Below are 26,922 nucleotides of genomic sequence, written 5' to 3' on the forward strand. Positions count from 1 at the left end.
TATAAACTACCTGTCGCAACGACCCATCTGAACTTTTCGAAGTTTCATTTTGTTCCGTGGGATAGTATGTGACATCATGATCAGAGCCTGTCGAAAACTCTGAATCCTCTGAGCTTTCATCCGAGAGATTTTTCTTAGATATATGTAGCATTATAATTAAGTTCATCTGTCTATTTTGTTCTGAGAGTGTAGTGATTGAGTCAAAAATAGACCAAAGATGAGTGTATAGAAGTAAGAGTGTAACCATAACTGTCAAACGCGCACATGGAAAAGAACAACATAAACAAGGACGAACAAAAACCAAAAAAACACATCGTTGGAAGAACCGAACACCTTGAGCAGTTGGATTCGCCATTGCTCTTTCAACAGTTTTTGGTGAATCAAGAAAGCCGCCATCCCGCCACATTCTGGATCAGAAGCCACCAAGGAAGGAGGATAAATCGTGTTGGCTGATTGAAAGGTGAGACCGTGCGAACAACTCCAATCATATGGGATAAACATAATTGTTTCTTCAACGCGCAGGCAAAGAAAGATCGAGCGCAGAACAATCCACCCTAGGAGCAATAGAGCCTACCCGAGTGGAATCAAAGGTAAAACATCGGCAACAAGATTGTGGATTGCCTTTTCATTATTTTACCTCTAGCCGTAGGTTGACAGTACGGTGCCGGTCGCGAAAAAAAAACGGAATAAGAAGACGAAAGAAAAATAGCACGCAAGGGTGAGTGAAACCAGCCTATATTTTCCCCAAATTGTGTCAACATCGTCTCGACTTTTCAGTGCCGGAAAATCACCGCTACCGTGTCGATTATTCCATTCACGGCGGAAAATTATAGCTACAGAGAAGAACGGCCCCATTGGGTGAGTTGCTTATTGGATGAGCCTAATCAGCCAAATTAAAGCTGTGATTATTTATATCAATAGGGTCGTTTTTGGGAGCTGAGAAAATCGCTTTTCGGGACTCGATTTTCGCCATCTTGGTTTTGCGAGTCCCGTTTTTGCGTAAGAAAGCTGCGGACGTGGAGAGAGCCGACCAGATCGAGCCGGAAGTCGTTGGAGGTGCTCCGGGCAGCTGCGGTACGCCCGTCGAAGCAGTGCAGCCAGGCAGGGTTGCCAGTTCACCGGATACGGCTGCAACACGAAAATTAAAGCTGTGATACACCTGTGCCGTCCAAGCAGCTGTGATATGATTGTTGTGCGTTTGATGTTAGAGTAGGAAAACGGGCCCGTGAGTAATTATGTAAGCTAGCTTAAGTTTTTAAAATGTCGCATTAGTAAATAATTGTAATTGCTACAGATTTGGGTTTTGCGTGTTTGTGTTTTGGGTAAAAGTTAGCCGTGCAGCACACACTGAGAGTCAGTGGTGCTCAAATTGTTTCATTGGCGCCCAACACAAAAACCCATTAGTTTATACTACCGTATACGTTTAATATTTGTTGTTTTGGTGATTTATGCTTAGTTTTGTGATTTTGTGGATTTGGTTTTTTAATTTTTTTTCCAACTGCCACATTTTAATTTAATTTTATTATAGATAAGCATAATTATTTTAAGTTCAGCATGGATTTCACTCATTTATCAGATGAGGAAATCTCCTATGAGCTTGCCTTGCGTCATGTAGTCAATGTTGGGCTCACGACGCATAGAGCAAAAGTGCTCAAATTAAAATCTGTAGTGCAAGAGGATAATTCAAGAAATGTAAGACACTTAGATTCCAATCATGTCATGACTCCAACAAATAATCTGGAAAATTGCCAGCGTAATATTGACAGTATTCAACGACAAATTGATTCGGCAAAATCGACAGCTAACACGGAGATACTAAAAGCCTTACACTCGCGTCTGTTGCATTACAAATCTCGTTTGTCAATCATTGTTCCGCCAGATTTCTTAGCGGAAGCTTTATCAGCACTTAGCATGCTAGTGAATGATTTAATGAAGGATCTCAATCATGTGCTTAATCCAGTGTTGCCGGTGCAAACAAGTGCAGTGAACACAGAGTTGGAGGAAACTCGCTTGAATGAAGCTGAAGGTGGCTTTTCTGCAGCGTTGTCAACAGGATCGGGTCAGACGCCTACTCCGCCAGGGTTTCACTTCAGTGAGGCGATCCAGCAACATCCAGGAGAATCCCAACAGCAAATACAGCCGCAAGTTTCCGGTGAATTATTCCAGGCGAAGCAATTGCAGACGCTATTGGATCAGCAGCGAGAGCAGATTCATATGGAGCTAAAAAAGCACGAGAATTTGAAGCTGCAGCAACAAGAAATCAATCGTTTCGGATTGGCTCAAGCCACCCAACCACCTATATCGGCAGTTCAACAACAGCAACAACAAGATTTGCTGGAGCAACAGCAGCAACTGATAAGGCAGCTACGAATCAGAAATCAACAGTTGGAGCAAGCGAACCAACAACTTCAAAGACAAACAATGCAACAACAACAGCAGGCACCATATCGTGAGGAACCCGTTCGTCGCATTCCAAAGGGAATCCACAACTGGCCGTTTAAATTTCGTGGACAGCAGGATACAACATCTTTGAACGTGTTTCTTGATAGAGTTGAGGCCTTTGCTTCCTCTGAAAACTTAGACCAAGAAACTCTCCTCGCGAATATAAAGCATCTGCTTGAAAAAACCGCTCAGGATTGGTACACCCGTGCATTCGTCGAAGGGCGACTGACGTCGTGGGAACAATTCAAACGGGAGATACGCAAGGAGTTTCTGCCAGGCAGTTACTCGCAAATTCTTCGTCTGGAAGCGTCCTATCGTTTCCAAGGGCAAAACGAATCATTTGCGGATTTTCATCGTGATATCTCCATGCTATTTCGCTTCATCACTCCGCCGATCTCGGAAGAAGACAAAATCTTTATAATGAAGAAGAACATGTGTGTGGATTATGCCATCATTGTAGCAGCAGCAAATCCAACATCCGTAGCTGAGCTTGTTAAAATATGCTCCAGTTATGACGACACCCGTAGACTTCTGAACTGCCAACGGAAAATCCCATTCCCGCACAACAGCTTGTTGGAACCGAGTTTCGCCACCCCGTCACTACAACAGCGAACAGGTATAGCGTCGACCAATCAGCGATACAGCCGGGTCAACGTAGTAGAAGAAGATGACAGCAGAAGTGTCACCGAGGCGGTACAGCAACCAGAAAGCGAAGACCTGCTAGCAAAAATAGAGGAACTCGAACAGCAAGTATGTGCATTTAAGATGCAGTTGAATAAGCAACGTCGAGAAGCACCATCGATGGGGCCAAGAGCACCGCAACAGGCAAGACCTTTTCAACGACAGCAAGAGCACCAATTTAATCCTCAGCGTAGACAAGAAACTGGTTATCAACATTTCGCAGTGCAGCCCCCAGAGAGCGCAACTTACCGAACACAATCCAATGAGCCGATCGCATACCCACAGAGACAATTTCCGGGAAGATTCTCACAGTTACCAACACAACAAGAAGATCGACAAAACGCCGCTGAATCTCTACCACAACAACAACCTACAGTGTCAGGACCTTTGTTGAAGGTTTGCTGGAACTGCGACGAGGAGGGTCATCGTTTCATGGACTGTTCGAGACCACAGGCTATTCTGTTTTGCTATCGATGTGGCAGAAAAGGCTATTCACTACGCAGCTGTTTCACTTGTCGTACAGATTCGGGAAACCCGCCAGCGGAGAATCGGCAATAGAGGGAAACAGTTCTCCGTTCTTTAATAATCCCTCAAACGTATTTGACTTTCATTATCTGCATTCTATCGTCATCAAAACCGGAACAGATAATCGACCACATGCGCAAATTAAGATCCGAAACAGGGAGTTAACCGCACTCTTAGACAGTGGAGCTACGTGCTCTTTATTGGGAGGCAAAATGACAGGAATTGTGCAAGAACTAAACTTGGTGGAAGAACCCATAAAAGGAGGTATAAGGACAGCAGATGGTACAAAACACGCGGTTGAAGGTTTCGTTAGATTGTCAATAGAGTACAACAACCGAAAGGACACTCTACCACTCTTGGTCATCCCCAGCATTCCTGATTGCATTATTTTAGGCATGAACTTTTGGGAAAAGTTTGGAGTGAAGGCCATTTGCTGCATGGCCGATCAGATAAACGACGAACAGGAAAAGGAACCAATGAAACTTCTATCAGCAGAACAAAAACTCCAATTGGACGTAGTCGTCGATAGTTTTCCAGTAGCAACAAAAAACAGCCTAGGAAGGACGAGCTTGTACGAACACCGCATTGATGTGGGAAAGGCAGTTCCAAAAAAGCAACGTTACTACACAATGTCGCCATATGTTCTCAACGAAATAAACAAGGAGATAGACAGGATGTTAGAGCTGGACGTGATCGAGGAGGCACGATTCTCACCATGGAACAACCCCTTGGTGGCCGTAAAAAAGAAAACTGGAAACTACAGAGTATGCTTGGATGCCCGTTATCTGAATTCCATAATGGTGAACGAGGGATATCCAATACCGCAAATCTCGGCGATTATAAACAACCTCGGAGACTGTAGCTACATATCATCGCTAGATTTAAAGGATGCCTTTTGGCAGCTGCCTCTGGAGGAAAACTCGCGTCCACTCACGGCTTTCACGGTGCCACAGCGAGGGCATTTCCAATTTAAAGTCGTTCCGTTCGGTTTGTGCACTGCAAGTCAGGCGTTATCGAGGATAATGACCTATTTATTTGCAGATCTGGAGCCTAAAGTATTCTGCTATCTGGATGACATAATTATTTGCTCAAGAACATTCGAAGAACATATACTGATGCTCAAAGAAGTGGCAAGCCGCTTGAAAAAAGCTAATTTAACAATTTCGGCAGAAAAATCAAAATTTTGCAGAGCAGAGCTGAAATACCTGGGTTTCGTTTTGAATGAAGCAGGATGGAACGTAGACGAGGAGAAGATCAGCTGTATTTTGAAGTTCCCAACACCAACAACACGGAAGGAGGTACAACGCTTTCTGGGATTGTGCAACTGGTATCGCCGTTTCATTGCAGATTTTTCCAAAATTGCTGCACCTCTAACGGAGCTTACAAAAACAAAGATCAGGTTCAAATGGAACGCTGGAGCAGAACAAGCATTCGCAACACTAAAACAGGCTCTCACATCAGCTCCGGTATTAGCGATGCCAGACTATAATAAACCGTTTGCTATAGCGTGTGATGCCAGTGATATTGCTATTGGAGCAGTTCTAACGCAGGAAGTAGATGGACAAGAACATCCGATATGCTATTTCTCACAAAAGCTATCGTCTTCGGAGCGGAAATATTCAGTCACCGAACGAGAATGTTTAGCGGTTATAAGGGCTATTGAAAAATTCAGGGGATTCATTGAGGGGACAAAATTCACAGTATTCTGTGATCATGCTGCCCTGAGTTACCTTAGGTCGCTGAAAAACCCTACAGCTCTCATGAGCCGTTGGTTGCTGCGTTTGAATGCATTCGACTTCGACATCAAATACCGCAAAGGAACAATCAATGTGGTCCCTGATGCGCTGTCCAGAATTGTTCCAGAGGACGTTTTTGTTGTGACTTCAGAAGCAGATTCATGGTACACGCAATTGAAGGAGCAGGTGAAGCAAAACCCAAGCAACTTTCCCGACTTCAAGCTGATCAACAATGAGCTGTACAAAAACTGCAAATGTAAGGATGAGATTGGAACGGTTACGCACAAATGGAAGAAGATTGTTCCAAAGCACGAGAGGTTGGAGATGATCCGGAGGTTCCACGACTCAACATCATCGGCACATTTGGGATTCATGAAGACTCTCCACAAACTGCAAACCTTCTTTTACTGGCCGAAGATGGCGGAGGATGTAGCAGCTTACATCAGGACGTGCGATACATGCAAGGCATCTAAAGCAGCGAACACGGCGATGATGCCAACCATGGGAGCAGCAAAACCGGCACGATTACCATGGGAACTGATCTCGGTTGATTTTGTTGGTCCGTTAACAAGATCGAAGGCGGGAAACACAGTCATGTTGGTTGTAGTAGACTGGGTAACCAAATACATTATAGTTCATCCCATGCGCGCTGCAGACTCCGTTAAAATGGTAGACTTTCTGGAAAAAGAGGTGTTTCTGAAATTCTCGAAACCACGTATAATCCTATCAGACAACGGTAAGCAATTCCTGTCGACAGCGTTTAAAGGTCTTTTAGCTAGACACCGGATCACACACATGGCTACAGCTTACTACTGTCCAATGGTGAACAACGCCGAGCGAGTGAACAGGGTGCTTATAACTTGTATCAGGGCGTTGATTGAAGAAGACCACCGAGACTGGGACGCCAACCTATCAGCTATTACGGCAGCTATAAACAGTGCCAAACACGAAGTTACCGGCATAAGTCCGCATTGCGCTAACTTTGGAAGAGATCTGCTGCTTCATACGGATCTGTATACGCAGCAACACATTAACACACCAAAGGACCCTAAAGTGGCACAGGAGGTGCGTTTATCAACTATTCGGCGCATACACGAATTCATCCAACAACGAATCAAAAACAATCATTTGAAATCGAAACAGCTGTATGACGTCAACAAAAAACCGGCTCCTTTCAATGTAGGAGATCTAGTATGGCGTCGCAACTTCACTCTCTCATCGAAGGCAGATCACATCAACCGGAAACTGGATCCCAAGTTTGTACCGGCAATCGTGAGGAAAACACTGGGCACCAACCTATACGAATTGGAAGACGTCCAGTCAGGAAAGCAGGGTCGGTATCATGCCAAGGACATGAAAGCCGACTAGAGAAATTCAAGCTATGTAAGCAGTTGCTGACAACACACACACAAAACACGACATTGAGACGGCTGATGGACCCGCATACACACATTGAAACCTCGCCTCCAATCCTATCGGACTACAACAACAAGTTCCTGACGCCGAATTAGCGTTGAATTGCGCTTGGGATATTGGAATGCTGGAAATCCTGGAAAGTACAGCAGCTCCAAACACCACGTCGCTGCAGTCAAAGGGATTGTCAGGACAACATCAAGAACCCCGCGGATTACAGTTTTGCGCAGAAGTTGTGCGGAGTAGACTTCATGACGGCCGCTACTACCATATCGACTCTCTGCCGCAAACTACCAATACCGCCAAGTTCCAGCTATGACGCAGACCAACCACCGTCTGTGAACCACTACGCTCAATGCACTCAAAACACCGTTAGCCGATCGGGAAAAATCGTGCCACCATCGAGGAATAAGCAGGATCATCGCTATCTTCTCGAATCATCACAGCTATGACGACAGGCTAGGCCTGTGAACGACTGCGTTATCGCCGAAAACACCGTTGCCGATTGGGACAAATCGAGCCATCGTCAAGCGCAGCGAGCAACAACACCTTTCACTACCTCCTCGCTTGACGACTATAAAGCTACGTCCATCACCAAGGGTGATCAACAAAGAGATCTTGATAGACTCAACAAACACGCACAGCGTCAATCACCACACTACACCGAACGTGACAGTATGCCCGACTAGAGCATTGGTTAACGCCATCGCAAGCGGATAGAGCTCATCTGCAGCGACAGTGCGGAACTCACGCTGCAAACCTGCTCCTCGAGCGACAGCAGTATTTTCTTCGAAATTGACAACGCATACTGAAGCAGTACGGAGTGTGCAGGTATCGTCTGGACAGGCTCCTCAGTAAATGGAGGTCACAAACAGGACCATGCAGACCGAGAATACCCGGAAATGACTTCCCAGCGCCAAGGCGCTTTCCGTTCACGAACCGAGAAAAATCGTACTCTGTGGGCTGGACGCAGTTCGCAGAGAATCTCGTAAGGAGACAGTATTGGAACGCCAGGCCAGGTTCTCCAATACGACACCGAAAGACGTCACCATTACACCCGCAAGGCCTCCCGCGGGCTTGCCGTTAGTCAGGGCGAGAGAAACTGACCGTGTTCATGCTAAACGCAAACACGCCGTTACTGGAACGTGACAAACCAGCAAGAAGCTCTCTTGAGCGCGATCCGTTAGTCAGGGCGAGAGAAACTGACCGTGTACATGCCTCGCGCTGTCACGCCGTTACTGGAACGTGACAAACCAGCAAATCCAGCTATGCATGCAGAAACACGACTGCCAACAACGGATGACCACTCCACGAAAATCCGGACAGACAGACCGTTTGCCGATCGGGATAAATCGAGCCGCGGAAGCAACATCTGGACAACAGCACCATTAAACCATCTATGAGCCACACCAGCTACGAATAGAGTATACTCCACCAAAATACAGTCTTGGAACAAAACGACAAACCGTACTAATCTGGAATGGTGTCACTACATACGAGGTGAATCCAGAGTTTGAACCACATGCTGAACTTGTCCTAATTTCAGGGGAAGTGGCATAAACGGGGTCATCAAGAAAACCCTCCATACCAAAGCAACGCGATCTGGAGGCGCGGTAAAACCTTCATTCGGGCTCTTGGCGATCAGGGAACTAAATTCTCCCTTTCCATGGATTTGCTGCTTTTCCCTCTTTTATATCACCATATTTTTTAACCTCTTTTTTAATTTTTTAATTTGTTCAATGTTTTGTGTATTTGAGCAAATTTGTAATGTTTAAGCTACTCTTTTGTGTTTGTAACCGTAGCGGAGGCAAGAATTTGGAAGCTGGTACAGGAACGGTCAGAGACGATTTGCCAAGACTCGTTGGCGTTCGGTCAAGTCTTCCAGAAGTCGCTGGAGTAGTATTTTGATTTGGGCCTTTAAGTTTCGATCTGGCAAGCATTGCTGTGGCTTGCGAAGTTTCGGGTTGCCTTAGGGTGGCCAGACCGATGTCTCTGATCGTTGCCTAGGTATAGAGGTTTTGAATTTTTCATGAATCGTTTGTCTCCGATTCATGAAAAATTCTTCCGTTGCGGTAGTGTATGTAGCATTATAATTAAGTTCATCTGTCTATTTTGTTCTGAGAGTGTAGTGATTGAGTCAAAAATAGACCAAAGATGAGTGTATAGAAGTAAGAGTGTAACCATAACTGTCAAACGCGCACATGGAAAAGAACAACATAAACAAGGACGAACAAAAACCAAAAAAACACATCGTTGGAAGAACCGAACACCTTGAGCAGTTGGATTCGCCATTGCTCTTTCAACAGTTTTTGGTGAATCAAGAAAGCCGCCATCCCGCCACATTCTGGATCAGAAGCCACCAAGGAAGGAGGATAAATCGTGTTGGCTGATTGAAAGGTGAGACCGTGCGAACAACTCCAATCATATGGGATAAACATAATTGTTTCTTCAACGCGCAGGCAAAGAAAGATCGAGCGCAGAACAATCCACCCTAGGAGCAATAGAGCCTACCCGAGTGGAATCAAAGGTAAAACATCGGCAACAAGATTGTGGATTGCCTTTTCATTATTTTACCTCTAGCCGTAGGTTGACAGTACGGTGCCGGTCGCGAAAAAAAAACGGAATAAGAAGACGAAAGAAAAATAGCACGCAAGGGTGAGTGAAACCAGCCTATATTTGCCCCAAATTGTGTCAACATCGTCTCGACTTTTCAGTGCCGGAAAATCACCGCTACCGTGTCGATTATTCCATTCACGGCGGAAAATTATAGCTACAGAGAAGAACGGCCCCATTGGGTGAGTTGCTTATTGGATGAGCCTAATCAGCCAAATTAAAGCTGTGATTATTTATATCAATAGGGTCGTTTTTGGGAGCTGAGAAAATCGCTTTTCGGGACTCGATTTTCGCCATCTTGGTTTTGCGAGTCCCGTTTTTGCGTAAGAAAGCTGCGGACGTGGAGAGAGCCGACCAGATCGAGCCGGAAGTCGTTGGAGGTGCTCCGGGCAGCTGCGGTACGCCCGTCGAAGCAGTGCAGCCAGGCAGGGTTGCCAGTTCACCGGATACGGCTGCAACACGAAAATTAAAGCTGTGATACACCTGTGCCGTCCAAGCAGCTGTGATATGATTGTTGTGCGTTTGATGTTAGAGTAGGAAAACGGGCCCGTGAGTAATTATGTAAGCTAGCTTAAGTTTTTAAAATGTCGCATTAGTAAATAATTGTAATTGCTACAGATTTGGGTTTTGCGTGTTTGTGTTTTGGGTAAAAGTTAGCCGTGCAGCACACACTGAGAGTCAGTGGTGCTCAAATTGTTTCATATATTTGCCAAAAAATTATTGTTAAGTGCGTTTGGTGTTTGCCTTTTATCCCTATTAGCATTGGCTAAATTTGCCATTAAAAAAATATTTTAGAATTTTTGATATACATAACAATGAGATTTTCATGCCGACGAAGTTACACCTGAATCTATTTTCATCACTTCTCTATCTGAGGACTTTGGATTATCCTGGTCAGAACCAGTAGAAAATCCTAGTAGGAGCTAGATGATGTTGTTTTCAACTGACAAAAATGTATACGTTCTAATGAAATTAGCCTAAAAGTATAATCCTTTGGTGTCAGAAGGGTGCAAGTGCACTTGCACCCTTCTGACACCAAACGAAACAGGATTTTCATTGACACGTTTTTTTATAAATAGCTTAAAAATATCGAAATAATTTTTCTTTTGACCTATGTCTTCTACAGAATGTTAATCTATACTTTAACTATCCAAAAAACAGTTTATCTCAGTTTTGATAAAAAATCACTTGCACCCCTCTGATCCTAAGTGCCTCAATTTTGAATTTTGAATTTTGAATTTCGAATTTTGAATTTCGAATTTTGAATAAATCAATCATAACAATTATCTGGCGTCACTTCCCGTGAGCAAAACGGAATCCCTAAAACATTATTTTCGAGTTTTCCAATAAGAATGGTGTTGATGTCATTGCCAAACACACGTTCGTTTGTGGTTTATGTTTTCGGATCACGCATCATAAATGTAGCATAAGTCGACAACCTCCGTTGAGTGGGAGTTATTGTTGAATAAATCCGGTTTAGTTTGATACGCTTGTTCGTAAAAAGCATCAGGTAAGTATTGAAACAAAAGATCTGTAGTGATAACAAAGTTTGAGGAATCAAAAATTGTTCCAGCTAGCAACAAGTAGTTCCGCATCCATGAGAAACTTCTTCAGTGCCATTATTTATTCAAATCCTCAAACTAGCTGCTCTTCGGTCGTCACAGAAGCAGACGATTATGGTAAGGGCAGGGCAGGTCCGGTTTTCTTTTGCGGGAGATCGCCACATTTGATTAATTGAATTCGTTTTGGTTTCATCCGTAGCAGTTCAATAGAAAGATGATGGTTCGATATCAGTAAGAAGCAGCTTGAGAAATTCTTACAACTTTGAACTAATTAGCGGGCTCTCAATAATGAAAGTCTATCGATACTTAATTGTGCTGGTATTGACATCGTTTTTGCTGATATGGTACTATATTCTTCGAGTCAATGGAGGATTCTTAAATGGATTTACCGGAGGACCTAACTCGACACTTGGCTTTGCTGCTGCCAATCGTAAAATGTAAGAAATTCGGATTTCAAAATTTTCATTTTATTTATCAGACTTTTTATTCATCTTACAGCAATCCGCGACCAGCAGTTTCCAATCATAATGGAACCGAGATAGCGATTGTCGTTGTAGCATGTGGGGAACGCCACAACGAGGCCCTAAACATGATCAAATCAGTGCTCATGTTCAACCGGAACCAGGCTCCGGTGCGGTTTGTCATCGTGGCCGAAGAGAACCTGAAGCAAAACTTTGTGGAAAAACTCGACGACTGGCAGGAGTTCACCGAGAACGTATTCAGCTACGAGATCCATTCCCTAACCTTCCCGGAGTCGGATCGAGACGAGTGGAAAAAGCTGTTCAAACCTTGTGCTGCTCAGCGATTGTTCCTTCCGGTAAGACTGACCCTACAGCACATCCAAAAAGCTTTCTTAACAATATTCTTTTTACATTTTTAGTCCTTGCTCACACATATCGACTCGGTGCTGTACGTCGATTCGGACACTATTTTCCTATCCTCCGTTCGAGAGCTGTGGTCCATGTTTGGCCGATTCAACTCGTCTCAGTTTGCCGGAATGGCCCCGGAGCACGAGGACAAAAATGCCGGCTGGTACAATCGATTCGCCAGGCATCCGTACTACGGAGATCTGGGAGTAAATTCGGGCGTCATGCTGATGAACCTTACTCGAATGCGGGAATTCCAATGGGAACAACACATCATGCCCATCTACAAGGAGTACCGCCTTAAGCTCGTTTGGGGCGACCAAGACATCATCAATATCCTGTTCCACCATCACCCGGATCGGTTGTTCGTTTTCCCCTGCGACTGGAACTATCGAGCCGACCATTGCATGTACATGAGCTTATGTGAGGCGCCCGGAGGCATCAAGATAGTGCACGGCAATCGTGGCTACTTCCACTCGCTGGTTCAGCCCATCTTCAATCTGCTCTACTCGACGATCGAAGAGTATGCCTTCCGCACCGATGTTCATTCCAACTTCATACGCACAATCGAGGACTCGCTGGTACTGCCAAGCAATTCCAACTGTGATAAGCTGCTAGAGAAGTTTCTGCAGGATCCCAAAAAATATTTCAAACAGAACCAGTATGTCGAGGATACTTAACGACGGCAAGCTGATGAGAAGCGAATGTTAATGTAAGGAGAAGGTTGGTCGCAACTTATCAGTTATGTTAGTTCCTTTCATGAAGTTTTAAAATTAGCGACAGTAATTTGATTGCAAAAATTGATTGTTCCGTTTATAACTAATCGATCCTTTATCAATTTGGTTGTTGTTGCTATCCTCAATTTGAAGTAAGTATTACTGTACGTAAGAAATTTGTCAATCCAAAATACTCGTGTAATATCATATTCGACTTTTTTCATCGTTAACGAAAAGTTTTAAAGAAAATAATAAAGAAAACCAATTTGGTAGAATTAACTTTGCTATTGGCTAAACAAATTGGCTAAATATCAGAAGCTGTTATCAATGCAAATCAAAACTTAGCAGTGGTGGTTTCCATGAGATTGAACCTCAAACGATCGAAATGCTGAAATGCAACAATATCTCTTAAAAAATTAGGAACGCGCCTTCTAGTACAGTAGGTTATCGTGAAAAGTTTATAAAACTCGCGTTAGACAATACATACCTAGGATATGTTGACCTGTTTTACGTTGTACGTTTGACCTTTCCAGGGTTCAACAGTTAATTAGAGATAAGAAAAGTAACAGTATAGGTTTCATCCGTTTTAGTTCTTAAGCGAATGTGAAGGATTTCAGTCGGTTTTTCAAATGTATTGTGTTGGATTTCACAGCCTCCCGGCTTCAACTGAAAGTTGAAGTTTTATATGGTTGTAAATAAAGTTTTTTTTACTCTTATTTCTGGACTTCTCCATTACTAGTATTAATTTTGAGAAAAAAAATTTTTTTAGTAGAGTGTTGTTCAAACAACGTGGTTCGCAAATGTAAATCGTTTAACTGTCACGGATATCAAGTTAAAAAAAAGAATAAATCAAGATAAAACAAAATAAAACACGACAAAACTAAATAAAAGAAAAAAAAAGGTAACATAAAATAAAACAAGGCTAAACAAGAAAAAACTATATAAAACGAAATAAAACATAAAATAAAAAGTTAAACAAAAAGAAACCAGGATAAAGCCAAATAAAATAAAATGCAAAATCAAAGATTGATGATAAGTTTTTATCGCCAATAAATTTATTATTAGTAAAACGCGTGTGGTTTATGAGAGTAGTCAGAATGAAGTGAACATTTATTTCAAACATATTGCATAGCCTACTGACAATTCTATATATTCACAGGTTACTTATTAAACATCCCCCTCATAACCTGAATTTTCTCTGAATGCTTCGAAGAAATTAGGAGCTCGAATGCCTTTCGTTATGATGACATCTGCTTTTTGGAGATTTGACGCAACGTGGAATATTTTAATCGTCTTCTTCTCAAGTTGCTCCCTTACGAAGTGATGTCGTAGATTGATGTGTTTGCTTCGGGGCGAGTATCCTATTTCCTTCTCAGCTAGACAAATAGCACTTCGGTTGTCACAAAATAGTGGTACCGATTTAGCTATTCCGAAGACCTCTTTCCGGAATCCATGCCACCACAAAGCTTCTTGCGTAGTTGCGGACAAGGCCATGTATTCCGCTTCTGTAGTAGATTCGAACTGAACGTATTAACCATGTTGACCGCATACGCAATGTCTGGCCTCGTACACTGCGCAACCACCAATGAGCTCTCGAAATGGAACCTGCTGCATTACTTGGTTTTTCTTTTCGGTATCCGGGTGTAGACACTTTCAAACCACGTCTTTACTGCTCGGTCTCTAACGGGAACTGACTTCCGTTGGCTTTTTCTCCTACACGCTCAAAATAGGTTACCCATCCGTGGTAGCAAATGCACGCTCTTAATAGATTGTTCAAAACTGAAATAATATCCACCCTACACGACTAACTCAGAACCCTACACCCCCACCTTACTTTAAAATGATTTGATCTTTATTTAAACACGTTTTCTCAATACCATTGTACAGTGTTTTATTTTGATATAAGTATTTGAAGGCAAAGAATATCTCTGATTCGATGATTGATTAGTATGTAATATAGTCCTTCAATCTGGAGGGCTCTGTCTTTCGTCTCTTAGAAATATATTCAGCAGCTCCACTGCCCTTGTCACCGGATACATCGTTTGATCCTTCTCCACAACCCTCATCCTGAGGTGGTCTTGAATGCTGCGCTAAATCATTCTTGTTGTTATCTTTTTCCTGAACGGTTTGAGCTGACTGGTTATCATTTTCTGTTCTGGATACCATCTTAAGATGTGCCGCGTTTCGCCTGAAGTCCTTTCCGTTTGCGGTAGAGCGTATGATGACATCACTTCCTTTCTTATCAACAACTGTGTACTCTTCCGGTGAGAATACTGTATCTAGTTTGTTAATCTTTTTAGTTCGTTTCGCAATAACCGTATCGCCAACCGTAATATCACTCATAGCAGCTTTTCTTTTCGTATCTGAATATACCTTCCCCTTTTCTTTAAGAAGACAATCATGGTCGCGTAATTCTGTATCATCCAACACAACTGGTACCCGCGGCAACTTAGTCCGTACCTTGCGATTGAACATAAGCTCCGCTGGCGATTTTCCGGTAGTTGATTGCTTTGCCGAATGGTACATTAAGATATATTGACGAAGTTCTGTTTTCCAGTCTTTTCCAAGACTGTGAGCAATACGAATACGCTTCAATATGGAACGGTTCTGTCTTTCAACCTCCCCATTCATCGCTGGCCAGTACGGTATAGTGCTTACTAATTTGATCCCGTATTCCATACAGAAATCTTTAAATTCTGTTGATGAAAATTGCGGTCCGTTATCTGCCCGAATAGATACGGGAGTACCATAACGTGAGAAGACTGTCAAAAGCTCAGCAATCGTCGACGTTGTACTTATATCATCCATAATGATCACCTCTAAATATCGGCTGTAATAGTCAACACAAACTAACAAATTTTCTCCATCAGGAAGGGGTCCAAGAAAATCTATTGCAATTTGCTCCCATGGTCCTGCTGGGAGTTCTTTCCTCATCATCGGCTCAGGTGGATTTGGTGCTGATACTAATGTGCAGCCGCGACATTCTCGAACATATTCCTCAATGTGTTTATCAAGCTTAGGCCACCACACGCTTGCCCGTAAATATTCTTTCATGATTCTAGCGCCAGGATGCCCTTCATGGCCTAGCTGCAACACTCGCTGTTGTAATTTCTGAGGAATTATTATTCGATCTCCTCGCATTAGTACGTCATCAACTATACAAAGCTCTGTAGCAATTAATCTGAATGGAAGAGGTAGCTGAACTGTATCTTCTGAGTTCAATATCTTTACTATCTGTTGTATCTCTTCGTCCCCTTTACTCGCATATTTTATCTCGCTCCATCGCAAAGCAATCATTGCTGCAGCAGCCGAACCTATTTCACAAACCGTCAATTCCTCAGCTGGGTCAAACGGTTGAGGAGACGCGCTCGTGAGGCGTGACAGGGCATCCGCTATATTATCTTTTCCTTTAGTGAAAACTACCCTGTACCGGAAACCCTGTAACCGTAGAACCCAACGTTCGATACGAGCACACGGACGTGAAGTAGGATTAAATAAAAACGTTAAAGCTTTGCAGTCCGTAATGAGGTCGAACTCCCTGCCAATCAAGTAGATTTGAAAACGTTCGACTACCCAAACAAGTGCCAAAGCCTCTCGCTCGGTTTGGCAATACCGTTTTTCAGTATCAGTTAATGATTTGGAGGCAAAACAAATGACCCTGGATTCTTGATCAGCATTGGTCTGAATTAACACACCTCCTAAAGCATATGGGCTTGCGTCTGCAACTACACTAGTTTGATCCGCAATGTTGTAAAAACCTAGACATCCCGCGTTCGATATTCTTGCTTTTATTTCATGGAATGCTAATTCTTGCTCTCGACCCCACACGAATCTTGTTTCTTTATGTAACAGCTTCCGAAGTGGTTCGTCAATGGTGGCTAAATTTGGTACGAATTTGGCCATGTAGTTCGCTAAGCCAAGAAAACTTCGAACTTCGCTGTCATTAGTTGGCTTACGGAATGACATAATCGCTTCTTGTTTAGCAGTTGACGGTCGAATGCCCTTACTACTTATTCGGTAACCAAGAAAATCAAACTGTGTTACTCGTATCTTGCATTTCTTCACATTCAGTACTACTCCTGTTTCTTTAAACCGTTGGAGTATCTAAAACCAGAAAATACAATTAAACCATTTTTTTTTCTACCATTAATTCAACTTTATTCGAGAATCATCAAATTAAAAAAAAACAATACATTTTAGAGTACCTTTTCCAAACGTGCGTCGTGCTCCTCAACGGTGGTACCTACGACGCCTACATCGTCGAGGTACCAATATGCTCCTTCGCAATCCGCCAGTATTTCGTCCATGTTTCGTTGGAATATCTCTGGCGCATTAACCAAGCCAAACGGCATACGTTTGAAACGATACAGGCCTCGATGAGAAATAAATGTGACGATGTCACGCGAGTCCTCCTCAAGTTCGAGCAAAAAGAAGGCATCCTTGATATCTAAAATGCTCCATACTTTCCCTCTTCCAATCTTCGCGATGACGTCCTCGATGATGGGCATCGGGTGATGCTCACGAATCACAGCTTGATTCACGCGTCGCAAGTCAACACACAGACGAATGTCCTGGTTTGCTTTGGTAGCAACTACCAATGGTGAAACCCACGTGGTTGATCCTTTCTTGGGCTCTATTATGTCTCTTGCCAGAAGTTCGTCCAGTTTCTTGTTTACTGCATCTTCTAACGGAATAGGAATTCTGCGAACTGGTTGGAACACAGGTACTGCCTTCGGATTCACCTGGATTCGTACCTTAACTCCCTTAATCTTTGAGAAAGGCCGGTTGACTTCGTTCTGTACGACTGCATTCACGTCTATCCCTATTTTAAGTATGCCCAGGGCCTTTGATGTAATGTCCCCCAGCAAGTCCCGTTGTCCATTCTTGATCACTAGGAACTCTGCTACCGCTGAGCGATGCGCTATTTCAATAATAGCTTCGAACGAACCTAAAATCTCCAATGGCGCCTGGGACCCATACGCTCGGAGTATCTTGTTACTGCCTTTCTGTTGTTTCTTCAAGACTACTTCGTTTGCCTTGAGTACCTCCCATGTTTTGCCAGTAATGAGATTCGCATCCGAGCCTGAATCAACTAGCATGTCAAGCTCAACGCCACCGATTTTCACAGTAAGCACGTTTGTCGTGTTCCCACCGTAAAAAGTGTAGTAAACTTTTTTCTCGACATCAACCATGTTTTCTTCTGTTGCTATTCCCGGCGATGAAACGTCTTCTACCGTTCGAATCCGTTTGACGGAAGCCGATGTACGAGGTTCCTTACCGGCAGATTTCTTCCTGCATACATTTTCAAAGTGGCCAGTAATTTTGCATTTACGGCACACTTTTCCTTTCGCTTTACAATGAGCGGCATTGGCATAATGCCCTGGTTTTCCACAGGCGTAACAATTACCAACCACTGGCCTTTCACTGGCTGACATTTGTTGAATTTCTCCACGGTTGTAATTCCTTTTACCAAGGGTAATCTTATTGACTCCCACTTCACTTTGCTCCAGTTTTGCACCAGCTAACTCTCTTTCCTGCATCCGAACGCTTTCAATGGACTCTCCTAAAGCTTCTATTTCCGTTAGTGTGTAATCCTTAGCCAAGATCTTACGACGTAACTCCGGAGAGGCACATCCTTCTACGATTACATCTATCATCATGATCTCTTCGAGCACCTTTCGAATTTCTGCTGGATGCTTGTCAAATCCACAATAGCTTAATTGTTCTCGTACTCGTAGTATGAAGTGAGCGAAACGTTCGTTCTGCAACTGTTTCAACTTCCGAAGCTTGTGTCTTTCGAGAACATCTTGTCTGTATGGATTGAAGTATCCGTCCAAACACTCTATGGCTTTATCGTACCATGGTGTATCAAGAAGTACCATTGAAAATTCTTCAGTTCCCTCTAAGCTTCCAAACACTTTTTGAAGCTGAGGCCCTCCGAAGTGCAGCATCTTCGCTCGCATTGTTTTCTGGTCGACTATTCCTGCTGCGTCAAAATAGAATTGAAGCGCTCTTTTCCATTCGATCCATTCCTTGGACAGTCTTGAGCCTTCAATCTGCTCACATTTAAACATCGGTAGTGGACGATATTCTTCCATCTAAAAATAGCAGAAAGAAAAGAACATTACTTTCCATTCGTTCTGTCCATTCTCTTTGATGCAAGTACCAAATAACCTTGGTCTTGAACTTATTCTATTCTACTGAATTGCTCACCAATGCCAAAAAAAAAACACCTTCCAAATTCTATGGATTATAGTGAAAATAAACGCATCTTTCTTATTAGCAAAGATCTCTTACCAAGTCACACAAACATTGGTCGCAATAAAAATATCGTTCCCTACTGGCAACGATCTCTTACCAAAATCCATTAAATTATGGTCGAAATAAAAATATCATCCCTTACCGGAGACGATCTCTTACCAAGTCACTCAACTTTGGTCGAAAACAAAATATCGTTCTTTACCGGCAACGATCTCTTATCAGAATCCATTGGATTCTGATCGAACAATATCGTTCCTTACCGGCAACGATCTCTTACCAAAGTCCCTTGGATTTTGGTCGAAATTGAAATATCGTCCCTTACCGAAGACGATCTCTTACCAAGTCCTTCAACTTTGGTCGAAATAGAAATATCGTTCCTTACCGGCAACGATCTCTTACCAAAATCCATTGGATTTTGATCGAAATAGAACTATCGTCCCTTACCGGAGACAATCTCTTACCAAGTCACTCAACTTTGGTCGAAAACAAAATATCGTTCCTTACCGGCAACGATCTCTTATCAGAATCCCTTGGATTCTGATCGAACAATATCGTTCCTTACCGGCAACGATCTCTTACCAAAATCCCTTGGATTTTGGTCGAAATTGAAATATCGTCCCTTACCGGAGACGATCTCTTACCAAGTCCTTCAACTTTGGTCGAAATAGAAATATCGTTCCTTACCGGCAACGATCTCTTACCAAAATCCCTTGGATTTTGGTCGAAATTGAAATATCGTCCCTTACCGGAAACGATCTCTTACCAAGTCCTTCAACTTTGGTCGAAATAGAAATATCGTCCCTTACAGGCAACGATCTCTTACCAAATCCCTTGGATTTTGGTCGAACTAAACATATCGTCGCTTACTGGCTACGATCTCTTACCAAAACATCTGAATTTTGGTCGAAATAAAATAAAAATAAACTATCGCACTTTTCTTTTCACGATCTCTTACCAAAATCCGCGTTGGTCGATTTTCTTTTGTTTTACATTTCTATCACTTTTCGAAGCGGCCATCTTGAACGCCAATCCACTTTCGAAAGCAAATTTCATCAGTGAATGGCTTCCGAACAGCCATCTTTAAAATTTTACCGGTACGCTTTGCGTTCAGAAAAAACATATATCTCGTGCGAATAAGCCCAGGAAATTCACTCACTTAACTAGTGATCACGGTTTTCATCACAATTCACTTGGTTTCCTTACCTTTTTGGATCCGTTTCGTTGAATCCTCGTCGCCAATTTTGTAGACACTTTCAAACCACGTCTTTACTGCTCGGTCTCTAACGGGAACTGACTTCCGTTGGCTTTTTCTCCTACACGCTCAAAATAGGTTACCCATCCGTGGTAGCAAATGCACGCTCTTAATAGATTGTTCAAAACTGAAATAATATCCACCCTACACGACTAACTCAGAACCCTACACCGGGCACATCGATTTTGACAAACGTTGATTTGGATCCAGTGGAGTCGAAACCGTGTTACAGTGGACCATTTTGAACCGCTTCAACAATTCGTCGATGTACCTTTCTTGGTCCAGCATAATTGCGTCGTCACGTCGAGTAATCCTTATGCCAAGGACCTGCTTGACCTCTCCCAGGTCTTTCATCCGGAACGTGGACATCAGCTGCTTCTCCACTTCTACAAGTCTGGCTTCGTCGCTCGAGAAGATGAGAAAATCATCAACATAAACCGCTATGATAAGAATCTGCTTTCCGTCGACTTTGTAACTGGAACGTTTCAAGCCAAGTTTCTTCAACTCCGTGTCCAGCTTCAAGTTCCACACTCGGCTGGCCTGCTTTAAACCGTACAGCGCTTTTCGGAGACGACAAACTTTCTGAGGATTATTCTGGTCCACGAATTCCTCGGGCTGCTGCATGAATATTTCCTCCTCGGAAAGCTCCCCTTGGAGGAATGCTGTCACCGCATCCATCTGGTGAACATGCATCCCAAACTGCGCCGCCACTGCCAGCAGAAACCGAATGCATAGTCCACGTCATGGACTTTTGAGAATCCTTTTATAACGAGCCTCGCCTTTCGTCGTTTAACCGTACCGTCACCATTCATCTTGGTCTTGTACACCCCCTTTCTTTTGAGTACCTTTCTGCCGGGTGGCTCCCACGTCTCGTTCAACCGCAACGCTTCAATTTCTCATTGCATCGCCGCTTGCCACAAACCTCGGTTGGTACAATTTGTGGCCTCATTGAACGATTTCGGATCGTCAGCTCGCTCGTCGTTGCCAATTGTCTGTTGCTGAATGTTGGAAAAATTTCAGGACGTACACTACAACTCATGTCAAAATCAAGATACTTGCCTGGAGGTTTGCGCTCCCGTACGCTGCGCCTGACAACATCCTTCTGTTGATCTTCTTTATGCGTAGGGAGCGCGACTGGCGTCAAGGTCTCGTTGGCACTGTCAAAGTAGGTCGTTCAGCATCGTCACTATCACAATCTTCAATTGTGATATCAGCATCTTCCGGGACCATCGCATCATCTTGAGCACATTCAGAATTTGCTCTTGCGGCTTGAATTTCATCAGGACACCAAACTTGTTCTTCAATTACTAACGGTTTCTTCTGTTCTTCAGCTTCTGGATCCAAACTCAACGATGATTTACATGCTTCACTGACGAAAACCACATCTCGGCACACCACTTCGCAATCCCTTCGACTGTCCAGCGTAACCAACAAAAACACCAGGTTCCGACTTCGGGTCCCACTTTTGCCTCTTCGCTTTTGGCACGTGGCACATCACGTCCGACCCGAACACTCGCAGCTCAGATAAATCAGGTTTCTTGCCACTAAACCGTTCTTCTGGCGTGACACTCAAACCCTTCATTGGTGACCTGTTGATAATATATAAACGGTTTCTTCAATCCCGCATCGAATTGAAGACATCGCGCCTTCTCAACGATCGTCCGGTTCATCCGCTCTGCAACCCCATTTTGTTCGGGATTGTACGGAACCGTAGTTTCATGCGAGATCCCGTTTTGCCTCAGGAACTTCTTCATGGCATGGCTGGTGTATTCCGTCCCATTGTCCGTCCTCAATCGCTTCACCTTGCGATTGGTTTGATTTTCTACAAGGGCTATAAAATCGATAAAACTTGCTAAAATCTCTTCCTTGCACCTCAGGAGATATACTAATAACTTGCGGCTCGCATCATCGACGAAAGTTAAAAAATATCGACTTCCGCCGATCGACACGTTTTCCATCGGACCACACAAATTGCTGTGTATAAGATCCAACAACCCCGTCGCCCTTGTCCCGGTATGCCGGAACGCTTGACGATGATGATTTCCCTGGAGACACGTTGTGCAGCAACCAATATCGTCCTCAGCAAAATTCACTCCAGTCACCATGGAGCGCACTAGTTTTAAACTTAGCCGGTTGAGGTGCCCCATACGTCGTGTCGTGATCGGCGGTATATTTTCCACCACTTTTCAAACATCGTCATCCTTTCACGAAACTCGTCTGTAAAACTGCCTTTCTTCTGATTGATTCGTTAGGCAAAGCCCTTTTCCGTTTAACGGCTCATCCTATCAATTGCAGGGTTGACACTTGTGCTCGTCTGGCTCTTGTATAAAAGTGTTGCCATTTATTCAAATTTATATAATATAATATTTCATTATTTTATTTATCTTTTTGTTATTTATTTCTCACTTCATGTTTTGTATTCGTTTTATTCGTATTATTATTTATACTCATGTTATTCTCTACACGTCGATGCCACAAAGATATAACAGCAGTCCTGGCGGCACACGTTGTTTGCCGACCAGCTTGACACAGCTTGTAGAGACCATCGCTTACTCGACCAACAGCCATCAGCTCACCGGATTTGGTTCGGACATCACACTTCTTTTCCGAAAACGAGACAATGTAGCCATTAGCGTAAATCTTACTCACTGATATCAAATTCAGCGCAAGATCCGGGACATTTAAAACTATTGCCATCATCAGCTCACACGTGTCGCCTTCAACCATCGCTCGAAGTCTCACACTTCCGCTTGCTTTGACCAGGGACACGTCGTTGTTTGCCACATTTATGCGCTGCTCAACCTTCATTGCATCTTCCAAAATCGCTTGTCAAGACACCTGTGAGCAGTCGCTCCGGAATCGAAAATCCATTGATTTTCACTGGACGACTGAAACACGCTAAAAGCTGCATGTTTCCTAGCCTTGGGTTTTCTTTTTCCGTCCTTGCTCATCTTGGTTGGACATTCAGCAGCATAAGGCCCAAAACAATTGCACTTGTAGCATTTCACGCCGGATTTTTCGGTTCTCTTCGTTGATCGTTGTTTTGAAAAAAAAAATGCACCATCTCGGTTCGGACCAGTCAGATTCGACATCTTTACGTCCTGCAGAATTTTCGCTTTCACAGCATCCGCCGTCAATCTCGCACCCGATGCCTCCATTCCCATAATCATGGGCTCGTACGCTTCCGGTAGGCCCATTAAAAGAAAACTAGCCAGCCATGTGTCATCTACGACGAAACCCACTTCCGCGAGTTTATGGCTTGTCGACATCAACTCTCTTACATGCAATCTTCGAGGCGAATTCCAGTCAGCTTCCTCAAAAGCCCGATCCGACGAGGCATTCCGTCATCCTGGAACGCGACTTTAAGGTTGTTCCACGCTTCTTTTGCGGTTCGAACCAAACTATAATTTACGGGTTCAATGCTGAGACAAATCGTTGCCAGTGCCTTCTTGGAAATCGCATCCACCGGGTCCTCGTCTTGTCGGCCATCTACAGCTTCCCACGTTCCTTCACGGATCAGGACCATCTTCGTAGCAAACGACCACGAGGAATAATTTTCGCGTCCTCGCAATCGCTCCACCATCGGCATAGAAAAGTTTCCGCCAGCAATCCTATTCGGACCATTTCCGCTTCCTTCTACTGCTAAGTTGCTGTTGGAACTGCTTGAATTCGCTCGACCGTTCATCTTGACTACTTCCAGTAAAATTTTCAAATCTTGAAGAAAAATTGTTCACTTTGTTTGGCCGTTACTATGACGATACTCTGGGCTCATAACCTATTAGCAAAAGGCAAGTGGTTTATGAGAGTAGTCAGAGTGAAGTGAACATTTATTTCAAACATATTGCATAGCCTACTGACAATTCCATTAATTCACAGTTACTTATTCAACATTAATTAATTTTAAGTATGTTCATTGACACATGCTGCGAGATGAAATTATAGGTAGAAGAATTTGTAAAGGAATGAAGAACAGGCGGATAGCATCAGCTTCGTATAGGATAAAGCTGTGGATAAAGTTTTTGAATAGGTGTTGAAACTGTATAGGCAACTGTACAGACACTCTGTATAGGAAGCGTGATCGACCATTACCAGGGGTTCAAATGAGCGTCATAGTGTGGTGGGCTGCTAGGAAAAAACGTCACATTTTATTATATTGAGGTTTTCCTTTTAAATAATAATAAGACCGATTAGCTTGTGTTCTTAAGCACGCTCTAAAGACTTCTGAGCCCAGCTCTTTTTTTATTTGTTAATCGAAGTCAGTTGGGGAACTCATAGGGTTACCACAGTTCTCCCCCTTTCAGCTAGTTTTACAATAATCCAATTTTTTTTTTAAATTTAAAACAAATGTTAAAAGCTTTTAAGAAATGGCATGCATACAACAACTCAGTAATATAAAAATTCACTATTTTTCTTCAAACGTTTTCTTCTACTCGATCTCCTCAATCCGGTTTCGCTTTGCTGGTTATTCTGCTGAATATTCCAACTTGGACCAGTTATGTTGGATTCCTCAGGTCGTGTAATTTTCATTCGTTCCTCATCGTCTACGAATCGATCCGTCAGTTTTGTTGGCTGTTCAATACTGTTTGATACCGGTAGCAAACCACTGCTATTGGATATTGGCAAACTTGCGTCATTTCTCGGTAAACTACTGTTAAATAAACATGTTTCTTTTTCTGATGAGGTCCTTGGTAAATCAATGTCGTCAAATTGAAACTGTTGCGATGAAAATAAATGTGAATCAGCAGGAAACCCGTAAAAACTTTCATCCGAACTCTCTTCTCCAACATCTTCCTCTCTTGGTCGCTTCTTTCTTCCTTCTCTGGTCGTTCTGTCCTCTGATTCTTTTAACACTTTCTCAAAACTATCTACCTTCTCCTCCGCATTCCAACAACAAAATCGTCTAACTTTTGGTTTATTCATTGGCTTCAATTGATCCCGATGAGCAGTATAAATGCGACCACCAACCGAAACCTGGAATACATTTGGAGATATTTTACATAAAAATTTTGCATCCAACCATCGCTTTATTTCTGTTGGCTTAAAGTTTTTGAAATAAACTACATCACCATGACGTAATTTATCCAACTCACTTCTATTACGGTTACTTAAATTGGAAGATAAACTTTCTGCTATTTTTAAATCCTCTTTTGGGAACGTCAAATGATTTTTATAATTATTTTTCGGATTGACTAAATCCAAAATTGTCTTTGGTTTAAAACTAAATATTTTTTCAGAAGGAAACTTTGAATCTTCCGAGCAAGTATTCCTATAGTTAAACAAAAAGCAAGAAACTTGATCCTCTATGTCCAACTCTTTCATATCTGGATCTAGTAAAAACTTTTTCAAAACTTCTTTAACTACTCGAACCATTCTTTCAGCTTGCCCATTACTAGAGGGGTGATACGGTGGACTTTTCATTACTTTAACCCCCTGGTTTTGGAAAATATCGACGAGAAACTTTGAGTTGAATGGTGGGCCCCCATCTGTGACTATGACATCTGGAATTCCGAACCTTGCAAAAAACCCATAAATTTACTTTGAACTTTCTTAGCGTCTGTACCGTTTCGCATATATTCCACCTCCATCCATCTAGAAAAACTGTCCACTATAACCAAAAATACTTTTTGTTGAAAATAAAAAAAATCCGCATGAATGCGACTGAACGGTTTGCTTGTCGGGATCCACTTTGATACAACGGGTTTCGAATTGTTAGATGCCATCTGGTTACATATCTTACAACATCTTTCGAAGTTTTCCAAATCAGTATTCATTCCAAACCAATAAACGGATCGTCTTGCAAGTTGTTTTATCCTGGTTATACCAGAATGGTTGTTGTGTAATAATTTTAAAATATGATTTCGTAAACTATAAGGAATTATAACTCGTTCCTGAAAAATCAAACAACCCTCTATTTCCTCCAAATCTTGATGGTGCGAATAAACATCTCTGAAACTCTTGTCCAACTGTTTTGGCCAACCGTTTTTCCAATAATTTAAAACCTGTTGTAGAAAATTATCTTGTTTTGTTGCTTCAGCTATCATTTTGAAATCCAAAGGCAAAAATCTTGAAACATTTAAATTCTTTATGTATTCTCTCTGTAAAACTCGAGGAACTTCTTGTGGTAATGGAAAACGAGAACAAAAATCAGCGTTTCCCATCTTCGAAGAGGGTCGATAAACAATTTCGAAATCATATATCGACAATTCCATTATGTATCGTTGCAGGCGAGTTACAAATATTGAGTTTTTACCATTCTTACCAAAAATTCCAATCAACGGTTTATGGTCTGTGTAAATCGTAAACTTTTTCCCGTAGAGATACTTGTGGAATTTTTTTACTGTACTGACCACTGCCAAAGCCTCCAAATGCAGGATAGGATATGATTTTTGTGCTTCCGTTAACGAAAACGATGTAAAACATATCGGTTTTTCTTCCTTGTCGATTACGTGTGCGATAACTCCTCCTAAACCATAAGCGCATGCATCAGATACTACAACTACCGGTTTTTCTGGATCGTAATACTCCAACAAATTTGAATTCAACAACATTTGTTTGCTATTATTGAAAACAGAATCACATTCTTTACTCCAAACAAATCTAGAATTTTTCTTCAGCAAACAGTACAAAGGATTAAGATGTGAAGATAAGTTTGGTACAAAACGACAATAATAATTTATCAGTCCTAAAAACGCCTTAAGCTCAGTTAAATTGCTAGGAGCTTTCGCTTTACGAATGGTTTCAAGTTTATCAGGACTCGGAAACAAACCTTTATCTGTTAATACATGCCCTAAATAAGGCAAACTAGAAACGAAAAATTTGCATTTTTTTTAATGAACTTTTATATTGAATTTCGAT

General features: G+C 42.6%; 2 protein-coding genes and 1 long non-coding RNA gene across 6 annotated transcripts; 2 read left to right on the top strand and 1 right to left on the bottom strand.

Annotated features, from left to right (window-relative positions):
* Positions 1-149: 149 nt before the first annotated feature.
* LOC129744600 (uncharacterized) lies at positions 150-711 on the top strand. The gene is made up of 3 exons (XR_008736951.1): positions 150-460; positions 523-590; positions 644-711. It is a non-coding gene; the product is annotated as an uncharacterized LOC129744600 (long non-coding RNA).
* A 9,884-nt stretch (positions 712-10,595) lies between these two features.
* Positions 10,596-13,270, top strand: LOC129744588 (glucoside xylosyltransferase 1). 4 transcript variants are annotated; one of them, XM_055737201.1, is made up of 5 exons: positions 10,596-10,920; positions 10,984-11,089; positions 11,172-11,409; positions 11,471-11,789; positions 11,853-13,270. In XM_055737201.1, exons 3-5 carry the CDS (start codon positions 11,261-11,263, stop codon positions 12,516-12,518), a joined length of 1,134 nt encoding a protein of 377 aa, XP_055593176.1. In that variant the 5' UTR covers positions 10,596-10,920; positions 10,984-11,089; positions 11,172-11,260; the 3' UTR covers positions 12,519-13,270. The 4 variants fall into 4 exon arrangements, with proteins under 4 accessions (XP_055593176.1, XP_055593177.1, XP_055593178.1 ...); XM_055737202.1 differs by having other exon boundaries at positions 11,175-11,409; XM_055737203.1 differs by having other exon boundaries at positions 10,988-11,089.
* Positions 13,271-14,498: 1,228 nt separating this feature from the next.
* On the bottom strand, positions 14,499-16,861 carry LOC129742193 (uncharacterized protein K02A2.6-like). Its single transcript, XM_055734055.1, has 2 exons — positions 16,760-16,861; positions 14,499-16,658 (listed from the first exon to the last, which is right to left on the bottom strand). Exons 1-2 carry the CDS (start codon positions 16,859-16,861, stop codon positions 14,499-14,501), a joined length of 2,262 nt encoding a protein of 753 aa, XP_055590030.1.
* Between the last annotated feature and the right edge of the window lie 10,061 nt (positions 16,862-26,922).

The sequence above is a fragment of the Uranotaenia lowii genome, chromosome 2 (assembly GCF_029784155.1).
Source record: "Uranotaenia lowii strain MFRU-FL chromosome 2, ASM2978415v1, whole genome shotgun sequence".
Classification (NCBI taxonomy): Eukaryota; Metazoa; Arthropoda; class Insecta; order Diptera; family Culicidae; genus Uranotaenia; species Uranotaenia lowii.

What these genes read in the sequence shown, in the direction of transcription:
- LOC129744588 (XM_055737201.1), top strand. Translation starts at nt 11,261, where the DNA reads ATGAAAGTCTATCGATACTTAATTGTGCTGGTATTGACATCGTTTTTG. An exon ending in GCTGCTGCCAATCGTAAAAT is followed by an intron (nt 11,410 to 11,470) that starts GTAAGAAATTCG and finishes TTCATCTTACAG; the next exon opens with CAATCCGCGACCAGCAGTTT. An exon ending in CTCAGCGATTGTTCCTTCCG is followed by an intron (nt 11,790 to 11,852) that starts GTAAGACTGACC and finishes TTACATTTTTAG; the next exon opens with TCCTTGCTCACACATATCGA.
- LOC129742193 (XM_055734055.1), bottom strand. Translation starts at nt 16,861, where the DNA reads ATGGACGAAATACTGGCGGATTGCGAAGGAGCATATTGGTACCTCGAC. An exon ending in ACGACGCACGTTTGGAAAAG is followed by an intron (nt 16,659 to 16,759) that starts GTACTCTAAAAT and finishes TTCTGGTTTTAG; the next exon opens with ATACTCCAACGGTTTAAAGA.